Raw genomic sequence first — 17,969 nt, forward strand, 5'->3', positions numbered from 1 at the left:
CCTCGCCCTTTGAAATCGGCATCGAAGATGAAAACTATTTCCCATGTATGTTTTTTATGATCATGCAAATGTTACCAATGGCACTCATCATTGTTTGTTGGGGTGAATGCATGTGTGTGTGTATCTGCGTGTTTTTCTAGATCTGGGGTGCTGAATTTTTTTTGCTCAAAGTTCTACTTTTTAAGGAGTCAACTTTGCACGATCTACTCTTTTTTTTTTCCGGGCCACTGACAAAACTCAGCAGTTATGTATGTTGATGATATACCCGATGCCACCAGGACCCAAAATAGTGTTGGCAGGCAGAAATCGTGCTTGGATGCGCGATGGCACTGTTTCCCAGCTCAAGTCCCATATAAAATTTTACTACAAATCCAATCCTTGGATCAAATCTTACTGTCATGTAATCTACCAGTAGTACCTTAGTGATCTCCTGGTAGATCGCGATCTATGTATTGAGCACCCCTGATCTAGATATATAATTTGATTGGTTAACCATAAAAGCGCTTCTAAGATTAGTACACTCAAAGACTAGAGAAATTTATATAAAAGTAATTTTAGTGAGATTTTTATTTATTTATAGGAATCCACTGATTTCCCAAGTGGATCACTGTTATGGGTTGTCTATAAAATAAGTGGACACAAAAGAAAGCCTCTCCTCTAATTTCTAATGAGTCAATTTGAAACGCTAGATGGCAGTATTTAGTTCTGAATTAGGCGCGACCAACACCCCAATGATGACTTCTTAAGTCTAATAACGGTTCACATCATCTGAGACTGCAGATTCTTTTCCCAAAACAATCATTCATGTCTGATGTCCTCCCCCATTCAAAAGCTTTTCGCAGGCACAAGAAATGTTAGTGAGTGAGGGACTTGGCTTTTCCCACTCTCATTGGCTGAATTGTTGAATGTGTTGATAGGATCACATCAATGTAGCCCAACAGAGCAATCCATTATTTTTAAATTAGTAAATGACTATCCTTAAAGAGTTCAAAAGCACACCAAAGCTCCTAAAGCAACAGTAAGCTGTTTTGACACAGCCTCAGCACTCACCTGCATTTGTACATATATTGGCTTCGACATTGCTTTGCACACTTGGCACACATGCACTGCACTTTGATCTATAATGCATGTCGGGTGATATGTTCGACTGCTCGTGATTGCCCCTATATTCCCACTTTTTGTGCACCGCCCACACTTTATGCAAATGTTGCTTCTTTCCACGGCATTTCCTACCTTTCTTCAAGTTTTCTTGCTTTGTTTATCCATTTTTATAATGCCTACTTTCCCGTTTTGTTTCCTCCACTCTTCATCAACTGCTACTTGTTAAAACTCTACCCCCTCTTCTTTGGAGTTCTATATATTCTACCCTCATCTCCCTCTTGACATCTTAATGTATTCCTGCTCAGCTCACCTGTCACAACACGTATCTGCGACATTTGCTTTCCGCATGAGTGAGCGTGACACCTACTCATCCTCCCCCACCCCGCCAGCCGCTGACCCCTATTTCAGAGTTGTTCCATTACCATACAACATGTGCTTGCGACGTAGGCCTATGCTAAGTCCCTGCTGGCTTGAGCCACATGAACTGAAGTAACATATCTCTTGTAGTTAATGAGACCACAAAGGAGGTGCTGGATTCCCGTGAAATGAACATCGCCGGGCCCGACACCACCCACTGGCAGCTGGAGGGCTTAGAAGGGGGCAGCCTCTACCTCTTCCACCTCAGTGCCTGCACTCGAGCAGGGTGTGGACCTCTACTGGCGCAGGAGAGCAGCACTATCACTCCAGCTCGTGAGTACATGAAAAATACACATCTACTTTATAATGGTACAGTGGATGAGGGTCTTTCCATGGATCCAATAAATCTGTTGTATCAACAATTGTGCTCCAGATCAAACAGAGCAGGTGTGAATACGCCTCACATTTACAGTGGTTTTGTTTTTCAAACCCAAAACACCAAAATGTCCTCTGTTGGTACAACCAATGTTGGAGATAATATCTACCCTTCCATCCATCATGATATTCTCATCCTGCAGTGGTTGCCAGTTAATTGGATTACACTTTTTTGGTTTTCAATTCATCTATACCTAGTATGTGAGGTCTTGAAGGAAATAGGCATTTATACACAAAATCCTTAACACGGGTGTGTAAAAGAAAATTATCCCACTTAAAGGTTTCAATAATTGCTATTGAATTCAATTCCATTGGATGACTTTTGAATGTCCATTTTGCATTATTTTTACACTTGTAGTTGGCAATTGCAATTAGGTTTTTGTCAGGTGCATTCCAAGCCACTTTAATTGAGAATAAAAATTATATTCCATTGTAAATCTCCCCCAAATGCTATTATCGGCAAGTAATCCGTCCAGGATGTACTCCGCCTCTCTCACAAAGTCGGCTGGGATACGCTCCAGCTCACCCACAACATTAATGAGGACAAATGCTTTTCAAAATGGATGGCTGCAACTCTTCTGAAGGGATACATGTAATGAATGCATTATTGCAACTTGAGTGTTTATCAAGCTGTTGCATACAAAATACGGTGGAAATTTTCAGAGGGTGAGATGAGTTATGCTAATGTAGGAGACAACAAGCACATCTTTAACTACATTAGTAGTAAATGTTTGGCTTTTGTTAGCATTCTGTTAAACTCAATGAGGTAATGTGCCATTTTAAAATATCAAATGTGTGTAGTTCAGCTTCAGTCATAGTTGAAATACAAGCTGCCCAACTTCTTTATGCTCTTGTGTTAATTGAATAATAATAGCTGCATTAGTGTTGGTAATTTGTGGTCCAAATTGTGTGTAATTAGAGAATCATATAAACTCAAATGATTTGTTGCCTCTCCTCTACAAATCCACTTTGGGAGCCATGATAAAAAATGGTGATAGGATTTTACTAAACAATTTTATATAGTTGGTGTCATAGTCTCACCACTACTTAGTAATTATGTGGGGGTAAGCGCTAATTGTTTATTTATTTATTGACTTACTTCCTGATAAGGACTGTTACATGTGAACAAAAATGTATTTGTGTGAAGTATATGTAACTTGTTGAAAGTTATAATCGAATACAAAATATTGTAGTTTATATGAATGGACTTAATTTGAGTGGACAAATGATCTAAACTTAATAGACTTAGAAAAATAGAAAGAAAAAAAACCTTTCATTGTCCAAAACTGCTGGAGCCTATCACATCTAAAGCTAACCATGGGCAGTAGGCAGGGTCGTAACCTGCCGGGAATTGATCCCTCAAGCTCAGAGCTGCGAGTCGGACGTGCTATTCACTCCATCTCCGTTCCACCTAAGCAAAGATATACCTTCAAATTGCAATAACAAAATTGAGTAACTAGCCATAGGGTTCCTTATAATAGTAAATAATCACTAACTGTTTATTTGTACAAACATTCAAAATTTGTAATAAAGGGACAGCCCTGCGGTAGGCAACTAATTGTTTGCATTTATTGACCACACAAACAAATGCATCAAGTAAACAGTTTTAGTATGTAGTTTTAGTGAGTAGATTGCACAATCTCCATTGGTCTGTTCTTCCTGAAACCAGTGCTAATTAATCCAGAGAAGTAATTATATTCCTGATCATAAAAACACTGTTAGGATTATTGCTCGACAAATCAGACAGACCTCAAAGCACTTGACTATTTCTTGTCCCATGTAATTTAACCAAGTCAGCTTCAACAAGAACAAAGTATTTAAATCAATTCCACTCAAGATGCACTGTAATTTCAGTGCAATCGACCCTCAAGCAACACAGTCTTCTCGAAAAAACAAGCCCTCGACACACCAGGTCTAAAATGCGAACATAAAAAGAGATATGTGTCCTCTATTTAAAAAAGGTTATTCATACCTCATGGATTTAAGGTTTCCTCTGAGAGGCTCGCCATTTTCTCCCTGTCGTAAGATTCATTGTTTGTAAATGCAGCTTGGTAGAGAGATCAAACTGATTCTGTTTGGGGAGTTTGATCCCCAGGCATGTTACTCACTATGTAATTTGTGGCTGCCAATAGCACCTTGCAGAAGCACCATGAATCGGGAGACAATAATGGCCAGTGTTTGAGCCAGTGTGAGGGGATGAAAAGAGAACACAAGGGAGCAAACGTGTCCCCTGAAAGGTTTTATCTTTAGGATAGTTATATGGCAACCATATAGTAAAAAAGTTTTGTTTGTTTGTTTGCTTATTTGTTTCATCCCTTGGGCTTTTTAAAAGTTTTGCAACTGTCCAAATAAGCACATTTTAAAAGAACTGCAAAAATATTTAAATAAATAAATAAAGGGGAAAATGATGCAATGGGGTACCACATGGAAAAAAGTAGTAAGATGATTAAGTAGATTTTTAATCTAGACATAAACAAGCCAATTCTTGAAAAATGAAAAGACTTTAGAACACAAATTGTACTTCCAAGTTGCAGGGAAAATAGCCACAAGTATCCCACGGGCGTTCCAATATTTGCTCCCTTGCACCACATTTGAGCCCCCTGGTTCTTATCATCAATGTGTTGGCTGATAGCGCTGAAAGTAGTTATTGCTGATAAAAGGGTTTGAATGCAAAATGCAATCAAAAGCTCCTCAGAAATCAGCCAACCGCAGAATCACAATCTACTTTAGTGTGACATAGCAGTGACCAATTCACACGGCAGCCCCTCTCCTCCAGCATTGTATAATTAGTGATATGATATGTTCCATGATATATTATCAATGTGACGTAGCAGTTATTCAATAAATGATATGGTATATTGGAAAAACTCTGTTTACGCTGCTTCAAAATATATAGGTTATTTCACATTAGGCAAAAAAGGGAAAAACATGCTACAAGACACTTGATGGTGTAATGGTTCATTCTCCTGACTCCAGCGCGGGCAGCGTAGGATCGATTCCTTTTCAGTGGCGGTGTGATTATGCATGTAAATGGTTGTCGCACTCTGTGTCTATATCTGTAGTCCCTATTCCCCCTCTGGACATGTCCAAACCATCAAATTCTGGTCTATCTAACCTTGTCTCCAAAATCTCTGACCTTAAATATTCCCTATTGCTCATTTGTAATCCTATACAACCTGGTACCTCCTAAGGAGACCCTCAGCATTTTAATCTTTGCTGCTTCTAGCTTTACCACCTGTCTTTTCCTCTTAGCTACTGAGATAGTTGTATGTTTAAGCAGAATGCTCTGAGTACCTTTTTATTTAGGTACTTTTTCCCCACAGTGTTGAATCACCCCACTACTATGTATACAAACAACACCGTTGGACCAAAGTTAGATTAACCAAAGAAAAATACCAAACATGTCTGAATCCAATCAGAGGGCTTTCGAGCGAGCACCCACGATTTTATCAAGAGGAGTTAAAGTGGTATCTAAGTGGCTTGTTGACTACTGACACTTGACAATTGAATTGAATGCTTTTATTGTCATTATACAAGTATAATGAGATTTAAAGCTTCACCACAAAGTGCACAAATAACAACAACAAGCAAACAAACATTGACAAATAAATAATCAATAAATAATAATAATGAATAATAAATTAGTAATAAATAATAAAGAAATTAGTAGTCCCATATGTAGTCAATAAATAAAAATAACAAATAAACAGAAATATAATCAATAAATAATAATAAATAACAATAAGTAAGTAATAAATAAATAAGTACTCAACATAATAAGTATGGTAGTCAACATAATAAATAAGTTGTAGTCAACATGAATATGTGGTCACATAAATAAGTAGGGACAAAAATGACTGAAGTGGTGAGCAGCATATGCAGTTTTAGTGCAGTAAAAGATAAGTCTTGATTAGGTCCTTCTAGGTGCAGAACCCAAGTAGATTATGGTGACGGCTCTTGGTAAGAAACTGTCCTTGAGTCTGTTTAGTGTTTTTGTTTCATTCATTTGTTTTCCAAACCACGTATCCTCACAAAGGTTGCGGGTGTTTTGTGTCAGGTCTGTTTAATTAATAAATCACAAAACTATCTCAAAATGGTTCCATAGTTTGTTTGAACTTTTCCTGCTTCTACAATTTCTTGCATAAAATCAGCATTTTCCTCTTTCATTAATCTATGTTTTGTGGTAAGGACATGCACAAGTCAAGATCTGTATATTGCACGTGTACACAGCAAACTTTGACATATTCATATTTTGTATTTGTTGACAGCTGCTGTAATCTCTGTCGATCACAGTATGTATGGCCGCCTGTAGCATTTAACATGGAAATAGTTCAAATGTGAATCCTACTCCTATCTAGTTAGAATCTTTTCCCAGCACACAATATTCTTACCCTTTTAGAGTTTGCAGTCCTGACCCTTTTTAGATTGATCGAGTGTGCTTCTTTCACCATCTTCACACAACATTCAATTTCAAACAGAGCACCTACAGGTTTTGCGCCGCGCAAGAACACAGTTTGAGGACTGAAATTCTTTGTGACTTTGGAGTCAGCTTTTTTCTCAGATAAACTGACAGATTGGAAGATGTTTCAGCTTCAGATGTGTTTTGCTCTTAGGTTATCAATGTAGTAGCTTCTTTAAAAAGATCTGCTTGCTTTAGGTCTTGCCCGCGAGTTTACTTTATCCTCTCTAAATTGCACCAAAGGGTCATTTTAACATTGGAGACTTCTTTTCTCATTCCAGGCCACAACTGCTCTCTTTCCTTTCCTCGCTTGAACGGAAACACTGCTGCCCATCCACCTCCGTTAGGTATATGCTATATGTATGCCAACTTGATATACCTGAACTTTGAATGAACAATGAGATTTTGAGCATGGAATTCCTTAATTCTGTTGGGGTCGGATGCCAGCTGCGCTATAGACAAGTGGATCTCACTTGCACCCATTGGCACTGCATCGACCCTTTACAAGCCCGAATCCAGCTCTGCTTCATTAAGTCGAGGGGACCGAGATTGCCTTTTGAAACTGCTATCTGAATGTATTTCTGCTGCAAGCTGCACTCTTCTCAAACTGCATGGGGGATCTTATTTGCTTTCGCTAATCCTCTTTTCCTGCCTCCTTTCTCTCTTTTTGCCTGGTGGTGTTTTCCTCTCCCTCTCAAACACATTTTCTCGCCTCTCCGTTTCGTCCTTTTCTATCAGTTCCAGGCCTGTTGAACGTAAGCTCTTATGCGAGTGACACCTATGCTAAAATCAGCTGGACTGTCAGGGAGGAGCAGCAGGACTCGCAGCTTTACGTGGCTTATATGAACAACCGTAAGCTTCTTTTTTCGACTGCTCCACATTGACAGAGGTTTTCGTTGACATTAATACAAATGTATCCTAAATGTTAATTCAACATTTTCCCAACATTCCCCACTGTTAGTGCCTGAATATCATACATGCTCAAGATACAGTGGAACCTCTTAAGATAACACGATCCGTAGAATGCTGTTTCACTCAATATGCTCACGCCATAGTATTTGCACCATAAGATGCTACTTTTTTACCCATTGCTTCGAACCCTGTGGCTAATAGTCCAGCAAATACTAACTGATGAGATGCAACTCTTTTCGTGTACAAACATAACACAATGTGCAAAGCCATGGTTTATACTCCAATGACGCCTAAATTGTTTGGTTCTTTTTTTGGTTAGTTAAGATTTGGATTTGATTTGTTTATGTGTTGTGTCTCTCGTCTTGTCCTTGTGAAGACCAATTCATGTCATCTGTTTCTGCCTCCTCCCTTGTCAACACCAATGGCAAGAAGCTAAGGTTCTAGACAATAGTTGTCTGAACTGAATTGTCCTTTAAAATATTTCTCCTGTATAAATAGTTTCCGAAAATATTTTTGGGGGGAAATTTTAAATTTTGGGATGTTAAACTTTGGAGGTTCCACTCATGCAACATATCTCTGTTTTCTGCGAGGACAATTATTTAAGACTGGGTGCTTGTACACTTGTTGTCCTTGGCTTGTGTGTAGGTGATGGTAACTGGCGCATATCCAAGGCGGTAAACACGTCTCAAAGCTTCCACGTAATTGATGGGCTCAAACCGGGGACCGTGTATACTGTGCGTCTCATGGCCAAGACTTTGCTCGATAATGCTAGCATTTTCGAAGACGTTATCCAGACGCAAGTCACAGGTAAGTTGTGGCAAAATAGATATTAGATATTGTGTCGTCAGTAGAGATTAGTGCAAGCAGCGTTTGGAGCCATCCCAAGACATAAGTGAATTAAGCACATGCTTATGCCATTTAGTGAAGTAAATATCATTGTGTTTTGGTTAGTACTTGTTTCTTTCGTTAGTCCTCGATGATAATCCATATTCTGCTGCATTTTCACTCAGGATATGGTATAACCTAATCCCTCTAGACGTTGGGTTTGTGGTTTTAACAATATGGCTTTTTAAGAAATATTTTAATTAAAATATTTAAAATTTTAACTTTCAATTGTAATTCAATAACATTTTAAATTCCATATATTCAAGGTAATGTTTTTTTCAAATCAGAATGAGCATTTAACATGACAACAATCTGAGACAAAAATGCAGATTTGGCATTTTGTTCTCCTTTTTGTGTGTGTAGGGGAATCTGCGTGCACACAAATGCACAAAAATTTAGTAAATGCCAAGTGTATAGGTGGAAATGTTAAATGATTATTAAATGATGAGTTTAAATGATTCTTTGCTGTTTTACCCAGGTGCGGCAGTTCAGGAGAGAGGGATATCCACCAAGGGCTGGTTCATCGGGACAATGTGTGCCGTGGTGCTCCTAACGCTCATTGCCCTAATAGTGTGTTTTATGCGGAGAAACCAAGGGGGCAAGTATGCAGGTACGCTGCCGCCTGGCAGACAAGACATGCTCTCCATGGACAAAGGTCAGTTAGTCTTTCACTGGGGTTTACTTTGTCATTTTGGGAAGTCAACCAAAATGTTGCTACCCTGACAGACATCTCCATTGTATAAGATCAGCTTCATTTTGGTTGACCTCCTAAAAATGACCATCAGCCATAAAGTCGCCCCTCTTTGCATCATCCATGCATGTTCCATGTTTGCATGGTATTACATCATACCTGACACCAATAAATAACACGCCTGAAGACAAAGCTTTGTCCTGGGAGTTTAGTAAGACAAAACATGCTAGCTCTACCTAAAGAGTGGAAGGTCAATCTAATGGGGTTCAATTCAGTCTAGAAACTGGACTGTATATCCAGAATCTTACAAAAAAACATGCCAAAACGAGACAATACCTTGAGTTCCTTACATCACTGAGCATTTTTTTTTAAAACATTCTAACTTATTTTGACGATTTTATGATGATTTGCAAATGCTTCTGTGATAATACAGAGAGACAAATAGCAGACTCATTTGCGAAAAGCCTTACAAAGATATTTGTTGCCAGATTTATTATTTGTTCTATTAACATACATTAAGTACACTGTAGTGCACATCCTTTGTCTATTATTCCTCAAGGAAAAAAAAGATAATAATAATAATTAATAATAATGATAATAACACTGATGATGATAATAATAATAATAAAAATAATTTAGTTTACATGCTTTAAAGCTACTGTGTTTGATCACTATTGAAAAAAGGTAATCATTCTATTACATGTAAAATTTGTATGTCTTGATGCTGTCCTATTGAGCCCAATAACATGGATGCTAATTGTAATTTGTTGAATTGGCCTTAAAAAAGTTTAACGGTTTGAATGGGTCTTCTTGAATCTTCACAAACGCTGAGTAATTATGTTAGGATGAGATTCATTCTTTAGGGAGCTCTACATATTTGATTTATCTATCTAATGCTGTACATTCGTTAGTATGGGGTCCTACTAAAGTCTCAGCAGAATAGGCTTTGACAAGCTAGCTACTGCATGGGAAAAACCATTTGCATACCCGTGTAAAGCGTTGCTTCTGAATGAAAATCCTGGATGAGACGATTTTGACTTCTCACCTGTGCCGCTGCTCCCTCTGGGCCTCAGTACTTTCTTGTTGCGGAGAGATACTCATTCTCCTCACATATGCTTTATTTCCTCACAAGCTGTCTTCGCTCTTGCAACCCACCTCAGCGTGGGTAGCTTTTGACAAGTATTGAAATTTTTCACAAGCACTTTTGCCCCCACCACCATCACCACCGGCAAACACCTTTGCCCATCCAATTCTTTTCACATAAAACTTTTCTGTTGAGTTCAGCTTCAAGGCAGGAATAGATGAAAAAAAAAGTAAGGGGGAAGGTAGAATAGAAGAATAGAAACTCTTCAGACTCCACTTGATAGAATGTTTGCACACACCATATCATTATTCCCAAAAGCTTTTACTTCTAGCTGTTGAAAGCTAACTCTAGCATGGATGCAAATGCTTTCGTTTAGATTTTTTTATTTATTTTAGCCTGAGTGTAAAAGTGGTGCTTGTGTCATTTAGCAGACACTATCTTGTAGAAAGATAAGAGGTTTAATTTCCCGCTGTTCTTCAATTGCCAGTCACACATGCTCATAGGCTTATATAAAGTATTGTAGGTGTGCACATTTTTGCACCTGTCTATCCTTGGAAAATTAACCAGCCATGATGCTTTTGCAGTGAAAGAGAAGGAAGAAATCCACCCTGACGAACAATCACAGGCACGGAATGATGACACCTTCTGTGAATACAGGTGAGTTGCAACCTTTGGTTATCAGAAAATGGCAAATAACTACTGTGTGCAGAGCCGGCTCTCTTACTTGGCAATACATGCAAATGCTGTACCCTCCGAGTGACAAAAAAAAAAAGTCAAAACTTTTTTAAACATATGATTAATGAGTAATGAAACAACTACACACTCATTTTCTTTCACTGTCAATTCTTTCTTCTCACTTTTCAAAAAAGCAAACCGTCTGTTCTCGAGCATTACCAGGACGAGCCTAGAAGACACTTTTCAACTTTTCGTCATGAAATTGGCTAGGTAATTATACAGTGTAGATCAAACTAGTTGTATTAGAATCCAATAGATGTGCTGTGCACCCTATAGTTAGAGACAAATCCTTTAATTTGAGATGAGTGTAGACTTGCACTGTAATTAATTAGTGTGTTGCTCATGATACGATTTGTTTCATGAAATGCTTTATAATGTGCATGTACTGCAAGTGTTTTTGTGCCTCTTTGGGTTGTGTCTTCATTCGCACTGAATATATCCAGGGCCACCTCATCTCTCTGGACAAACTAATTAGGTTTCTCTTTTGAGACAGGTAAAAAATATATTATACTTTATTTACAAGTTTAAATCCTTCTATGGCCATGCTTACAACTCAAAACATACCTTAATGATACCTAAAAGATTCTCTACTGTAACATCCATGGCAGTTGCGCCGCATTAACATTAAGCATTTTCTGTCCCCATTAATTTTGTGCACTGTTGAGAGTTATGAGCATTGTTCTTCTAGCTGAAATAGATAGAATCAGTGCTAACCTTCAACATAGCACATTTTTAATACACAAATAGCAAGGCAGAGAAGGGGAAAAGGGTACAAGAAGAAACCATCTCCTCATTCAGCACCAGAGACAGCTCCACTTCATGTCAATATAAAGCCAAGTGAGGCCAGTTTATTTTTTAAAGCCAAGAGCCGAGGTCAGGGATCCTATCCTGTGCAATCCACAGGCAGAAAAGGATCAATAAGTTGTGCAGAAATAAATCATATATTCAAGTGCGCAAACCATTCACACCAGCAATCTATTTGCCACGTGGGGATAGATATGGGTCAGCCAGGGCAAACATGGCTGGCGCACTGGGTGAATTGGTTTTTAAAAAAGTTGAATTCAACTTAGAAAAGACCATGATAGCAACCGCCCACCGAAATGACATAGTGAGAAAACAATATTGTCATATTGTGCTGGCGAGCAGGCAAGTAAAGGAGGTGGACCTAAATGCAGGGAACAGGAAGGCCAGGCAGGGTGGTGGTAGCTCAAAATTTTAAGGTGTCCAAAAACAAATGCAAGGGGAGGTTCTCACCCAGGCCTGGGTGGGATTTCTCCAGGTACTCCAGTTTTCTCCCACATCCCCAAAACATGCATTGTAGGCTGTTTGACACTCTAAATTGCCCCTAGGTCTGCATGTGAGTGTGAATGGTTGTCCGTCTCCTCGTTCCCTGTGTTTGGCTGGCCACCAATTCAGGGTGTCTCCTCCCTCGTGTCCCAAGTCAGCTGGGATAGACTCCAGCACCCCCTGCACGCTTTGTGAGGATAAGCGGTTCAGAAAAGGAATGAATAAATGCGATGGAAGTCAATTTTCCATATAATGTCCCTTTCAAAACAGACAAACTCTTTTAACCACAAGAAAAGATTTTTATAATGAATATAGTTTCTTCTAGTGTCTTTGTTAGTTCACGTTTTCTTTGGTCGCTACAATGCTTACAGAAAAGTAAATAAATTGGAACTTTACCTGAGATTAGGGTTTTGTTTATTTGTTTTGTTAACAATGATGTGATAACACACAGTCATACACACCTACACACCCTCAGCCCTGCATTCCAACACATAAACCCGACCCCACACAAAAGAAATCACCAAAAATAGCCCTTTCTGTCGTCCTCCATTCTGAGCACAGTGAGTCACAATTGCACGCAGGCTGCCAATTGCGTTCCCGTGATGCTTGCCAAGACAATAATTCAGCAGGAAGAAACGTGGTGTCTTGGGTGTCTTCAAACTGTTCATGCGCTGTAGCTCCAAAATGTGATAAGAAGGTTTCTCTGCAGCCCTGAAGCAATTTGTGTGCATGAAAGTATTGCTGGCCATAGAACTGACTGTGGTGCACATTCTGACATGGTTTATACACACTTTTGGTTGCTTTAGATATTGTTTTTCTCTCTGAGGTTTCACCTAGAAGGTCAGGCTATGACACTAACAACTGTTGAAATGTAATAATCGTATCTGGAAAAAAATGGGACCACTAGGATTTGGGCCCAGTCTACTTCAACCACCTGTCACCTCTTTATTTATTGTTATGTTCAGTTTTTTACTGAATCTATATTTTCATGTTCAAACATTATTCATCAATATGCACCAAGCCAAAGCAGCATTGTCTAATCTCAGTGTTTGTCTGAACACTTTCACTAGTCTTATATTTATGTGCTTGCTGTATAATGTGGAACGGTGTATTTTCATTGCCTTGTTTAATTTTTTTTAATGTATCAAATGTCTAAAGAAATTTGCGCAAGCGTTTGGTATTGGCTAATGAGAAATATAATGCAATGTGACACAGTTCTTAAAATTATAATACTAATATTAATTCACTCATGCTGACATATTGTACTGCAGCTGTTTTTTTGTCTGAATCATAATGTCAAAACCCAAGCACACGTAGAATGTTGCACCTGTGACAATACTGGTATAATTTGGTATTTTTCTGCCATGTTGCAGGTCTGAGAGCTATTAATTGACAGACATTTCTGTTGGGCTATGCGAGGGATGTCAAACCCATCTATTGCATCTCGTGGGTTGCGTTGTAGGTATTTTGGAGGGAAAAATGTGCCAACCCATAGAAACGTTGATGGCCTTATATTATTACAGGAAAAAAAATGTTCACTGGGATCAGTGGTTGCAACATCTCAACATTTTTGTAATTGATGACAATCTGGGATTTTGGTATAGAAACATGGCATTTAAGCACATGATGCACATGCCCTTACGGCCACAGAAAATAATCCAATGAGGGCATTTCTGACCCCTTGTTCTAGAATTTGATGCTCTGAGGCTGTACTGTTTTTTTCTGTAAGAGTCACAGTAAGGCGAAAATTCTGATGTGAGTCTCTAAATAGCTAAAAATGAGATACATTGCAATTTGTTGTCCCATTTTAGTTCATTTGGCAAATAAAATGGATCCGTCAGAGAAAAACACTACTCATTCAATGGTGACAGTCTCCCATAATTTGAATGTTGAATTTTTAATATAAATATTTATTCAGCCTTTGTGTATTGCTGGAAGGAGTATTGGGAATTCAGTGGAGAAGTTGAACTGCTCCTATCTGTTTAGAATGCCTATCATGCTTGGTTTCATGAAGCTGTTCTGACTGCCATACCCCCAGAGTGCCCTTAGCCTGGCTATGATTTTGTTTTCCTGGCTTTAAAGCCGAATCCAGCCCTCTCTTATGCCCTTTGTGTCTCTGAAGGCAATAAGCCACCCACTGCTTTGCCACGTGTCCTGAGAGCTGACAAAGGGTAATTATGCTTCAGACGATTTCTCTTAGGAGACAGCCCTCTGCTGTGCTGCCCTGTAGTCCAGGGCAAGAACAGCAGGTGTCATGGCTCTGAGTCTGCTTCGAGCAATGACAAGGGTTACTCAGTTTCTTTTTTTCCTTTTTTTCCACCATTAGCTTAATTTGAATACAATACATTACTATATGTGGCCATATTATTTGCCCACTTTTAAGGTGATTTCACATTGAACCCCCTTCTTAACTTTATGTCAAATACAAACAGTTTTAGGATGTTGTGGAATGTCAATCAGTTGAAAGTGGATCCAACACAATCTCCAAGGCAGGAAATCATATGCATATGTATAAAAGAGCACTATAATAAACAGCGCAGCCAAATCAGCTGATAACATAAGTAAGAGGCAAAACGGCCTTAACAGGTCAAAACTTTATACATACTAACAATCTCAAATAGATAAACAGTGAAGGAAAAGAATGGAGATATAAGAATATATAATTGGATTTTTTTCCTTAAATAACTGTAAGAAACAGTGTCAAACCAACTTTGGTGGGAAAAATTACCTGATAACTCGTAATATTTATCAGGAAATGTTTACTGCTTTAGGATTGAGAGCTATTGAGGTTTATACCCAATAAACCTTCGTACATTACACTCCAATCTTCCCCCATACACCTGATGTTTTTTTGCTACCCTGGAACCAAGTCAGTATGGGTCGAATGGCAAGACAAAAGTAATTACTGTGAACCCGGTGATGTGCCTCCCCTCTATCTATCGCTCAGAATCTTATGGGGGGGCCGGGCCGTAGGAAAGCTTTGTTGCACGACCAGCTGGGGTTGACTTAGACCGAATGTCCCGAAGGAGTCTTGAGTCTTGCATTGCTTTTCTTTCTTTTTCTTTTTCTTGTCTTTTTTATCAGCGCATTCAAAGTCACTGTGGGCGGGCAGCGGCATTCGTGGCATTATACCGCTCTTTGATAACAGCCACTTTTCTTCACCATGCAACAATCACCATCCAAAGGAGGTTTGATAAGAGTTGAAATGTGGACCATGTGTGGCCTGCATGGTAAAACGGGCTAATGGAATTGAAAAGAAAAGGAAAGATAAGATTGCTTATTATAAGTCCACATGAAGGAGAACTTTGTAATCTTGACAACCCTTTTGTGGTAAAGAAAAAAAAGGAAAAAGTGTTTCACCATGGGATAGCACTATAATTTGCCACCAGTCTTTAAGTATTTAATGCAAATATACTATCATAAGAACTGCAGTTTATTTTCTATTGTCAAAAATACGAGGAATTTTCATTGTTCAAGATGTTTAGTCCATTACTCGAATATTAAAAACGTTTCCCCTCTTTGATTTGGGCCACCTAAAAATGGTCCTATCAACATATAGTATTACTAATAATAATAATTGAAAATGATCAGTTAGCATGAATGCACAGTGCTGACTTTGCATTACTGCCTCACTATTGTATTTTATTACCTTATGTCAAGGCTAATTTCGTACCTCATTAATATCCAGATTCATAGTTGATTTCACTGTATAAACTGAAACCCAGCACGGCCCGGTAGGCAAGTGATTGGAGCACTGGCCCCACAGTTGTGGCATCAAGGGTTCAATCCCAGGTCCAGGCCTTCCTGTGGGGAGTTTGCATGTTCTCCCCTGGGCTAATGTGGTTTTCTCTAGGTATGAGTGTGAATGGTTGTCCTTGATTGCTGACCACTGATTCAAAGTGTCCCTTACCTGGTGCCCGTAGTTAGCTGGGATAGGCTCCAGCACCCCTCGACAAATGATGAAAAATGCCAAATGAATATTAAGTGCTGGAGGCAGGTTTTGGGGATTTTACGTTAATGTTCTCAAAATGCTGTATCTCCTTTAAGACGCTCCCAAGTCAAAACAAAACTCTTACTGATGAATAGCATCCACCTCAAAAAATAGCCATTTTGTCTAGTGAATACTAAATCAAAAGCAGGAGTGTGGTTTAGGGAATTAGAAAGCAGGACGTCAGGGAGAAATATCCTGTTTTGAGGTGACCTCTTGTCTTCTGGTGATACACCAGCAAAGTTGGCCAGTTGCCTGCTATTAAATTGGCATCTAATCTCCTCAGCCCTAGTGTCCACCCCCTGGGAAAACTGGGAATGACAGGCTGTTTGTCTGGGATTGTATATGGCCCTACCTCTCTCAAACCTCTATCTGTATTCCTCTCCTTTTCTCATTCTCAGCCTTCAACACCTACCATGCGCGCACACCCACACCCACACACACATACGTCTTTGTTTTTTGTGTGTGTGTGTGCTTGGAAAGAGAGACACATGCAATTGCCATCATGGACTCTAAAGAGATTTGAAATTGCCTTTGGTCCTGGAGCCTTAGCAATTAGCAATTAGAGAAGTGATTGTAGCAAGCCCTACCCCCACCCCCTTGTCCATGCACCCCTGCTTGCAACCCAGAGTGATGCATGTATACCATAAAAATCTCCCTTCAGAATGTGGCCATTTCCTGAAGCCTAACATATTTTCTGTGATTTTTTTTGCATTTGAATGTTTTGTTCTTTGTGACATGTTTACTTATAAAGTAAAAACCTTTCCACTTGACATATGTGAAACTTGTCGATTGGTGCTATTTGATGTCTTTGTTCATGCATTGTACCACTGACCCTGGTCTGTTGTTGATGGCAGTGACAGTGATGAAAAGCCACTGAGGGGCAGCTTGTGTTCCTTGGATGGCGATGATGCGGTCGGGGACAGCGTCAGCAGAGACAGCCTGGTCGACTATGCTGACGGTGGAGGAGAATTCAGCGAGGACGGATCCTTTATTGGAGAATATTCAGGACATAAACAAGGGGGCTCTGTCAGTGAACACAATGGATTTGGCCCAGTTACTGCATAATGCCAAGTTTACTTCCAAATTCTGACAGAAACCTCTAAATGTTAGGCTTCCCCAAAATTATATTTAACAGAAAAAGTTGAAAATATGAAACAACATAAATATATTTTATCACAAATTTTGCCACAAAAGTGTAAAGACAATTTTGTTTGTACATACTGTAAGAGAAGTTACTGATTGATTGAATTTAGGATTTTATGCTAATAATTATATGACATGTTTTTTGTTTTTGATATTTTTTTTTACCTGTAACTCAACTTCTGTTGACTTATTTTGTTTACATAAGAACAAGAACACAACTTCAAAGTCTCATGTCGTTAAGACTAAAAAGATTAAAAGTCTGGTCCATAGTTTCAATGAAAATATATCTTATGGTTGGGAATGAAGTGTATTGGGGTGCTTCATTAAGTATTTCACAATTTTTTTTATGAGTGGTGGGACACTATCTAGCTGGTCAATCACAAGACAAACATCACTCATACTGGGATGGTATGAATACATACGTACACATTTTGAATTTTAACCCAGAAATTCTCAAGAATAAAGCACAAGTTCTTGTCACTACATGTCACGTTGCCCCAAAACCAAATTGGATTTGTTTTTATTTGTGTATTTTACTTTTGGAATATGATTGATGTCATTTGTTATGCTGAGAAAATGCAGCCCAAAGTCTCCTACCCTACCCTAAAAAATTGTTTAAATCTGAACAACAACATAAACCTGGATGTACTAGTTTCAGTAAAAAAGGTAATTATCATAAAACCACACAAAACAAATGTGGATCCTTTGAAATGTAATGTCATACAAGGTGAACAGCTAACTGAAACACCATGTCATCTCCAATACGGTATACGATCGTGAATCCGTGGTTATTTCTTTCGCTATGCACTTCCCAGGGGAAGGAGGATACATACCCTCACAATTACATTCATACCCTTACAATTATGTTTTAATTAAGTAATCAAATAAT

General features: G+C 38.8%; 1 protein-coding gene across 14 annotated transcripts in view; it reads left to right on the top strand.

The window, feature by feature from the left end:
- Positions 1–17,565, top strand: part of LOC144075919 (neural cell adhesion molecule L1-like protein) — a 47,806-nt gene extending 30,241 nt beyond the window's left edge. For 3 of the 14 annotated variants that reach the window (XM_077603386.1, XM_077603379.1, XM_077603403.1), the window contains 8 exons: positions 1,609–1,791; positions 6,162–6,185; positions 6,634–6,699; positions 7,091–7,204; positions 7,910–8,071; positions 8,628–8,804; positions 10,509–10,581; positions 16,792–17,565. In XM_077603386.1, coding sequence (XP_077459512.1) covers positions 1,609–1,791; positions 6,162–6,185; positions 6,634–6,699; positions 7,091–7,204; positions 7,910–8,071; positions 8,628–8,804; positions 10,509–10,581; positions 16,792–17,002 — 1,010 coding nt within the window. In that variant the 3' untranslated portion in view covers positions 17,003–17,565. Of the gene's footprint in view, positions 1–1,608; positions 1,792–6,161; positions 6,186–6,633; positions 6,700–7,090; positions 7,205–7,909; positions 8,072–8,627; positions 8,805–10,508; positions 10,582–10,793; positions 10,870–16,791 lie in introns of all 14 variants that reach the window. The other 11 variants (XM_077603409.1, XM_077603470.1, XM_077603446.1 and 8 more) reach the window with 8 other exon arrangements.
- Positions 17,566–17,969: the final 404 nt, after the last annotated feature.

Source organism: Stigmatopora argus, chromosome 1 (assembly GCF_051989625.1).
Source record: "Stigmatopora argus isolate UIUO_Sarg chromosome 1, RoL_Sarg_1.0, whole genome shotgun sequence".
In the NCBI taxonomy this organism is placed as follows: Eukaryota; Metazoa; Chordata; class Actinopteri; order Syngnathiformes; family Syngnathidae; genus Stigmatopora; species Stigmatopora argus.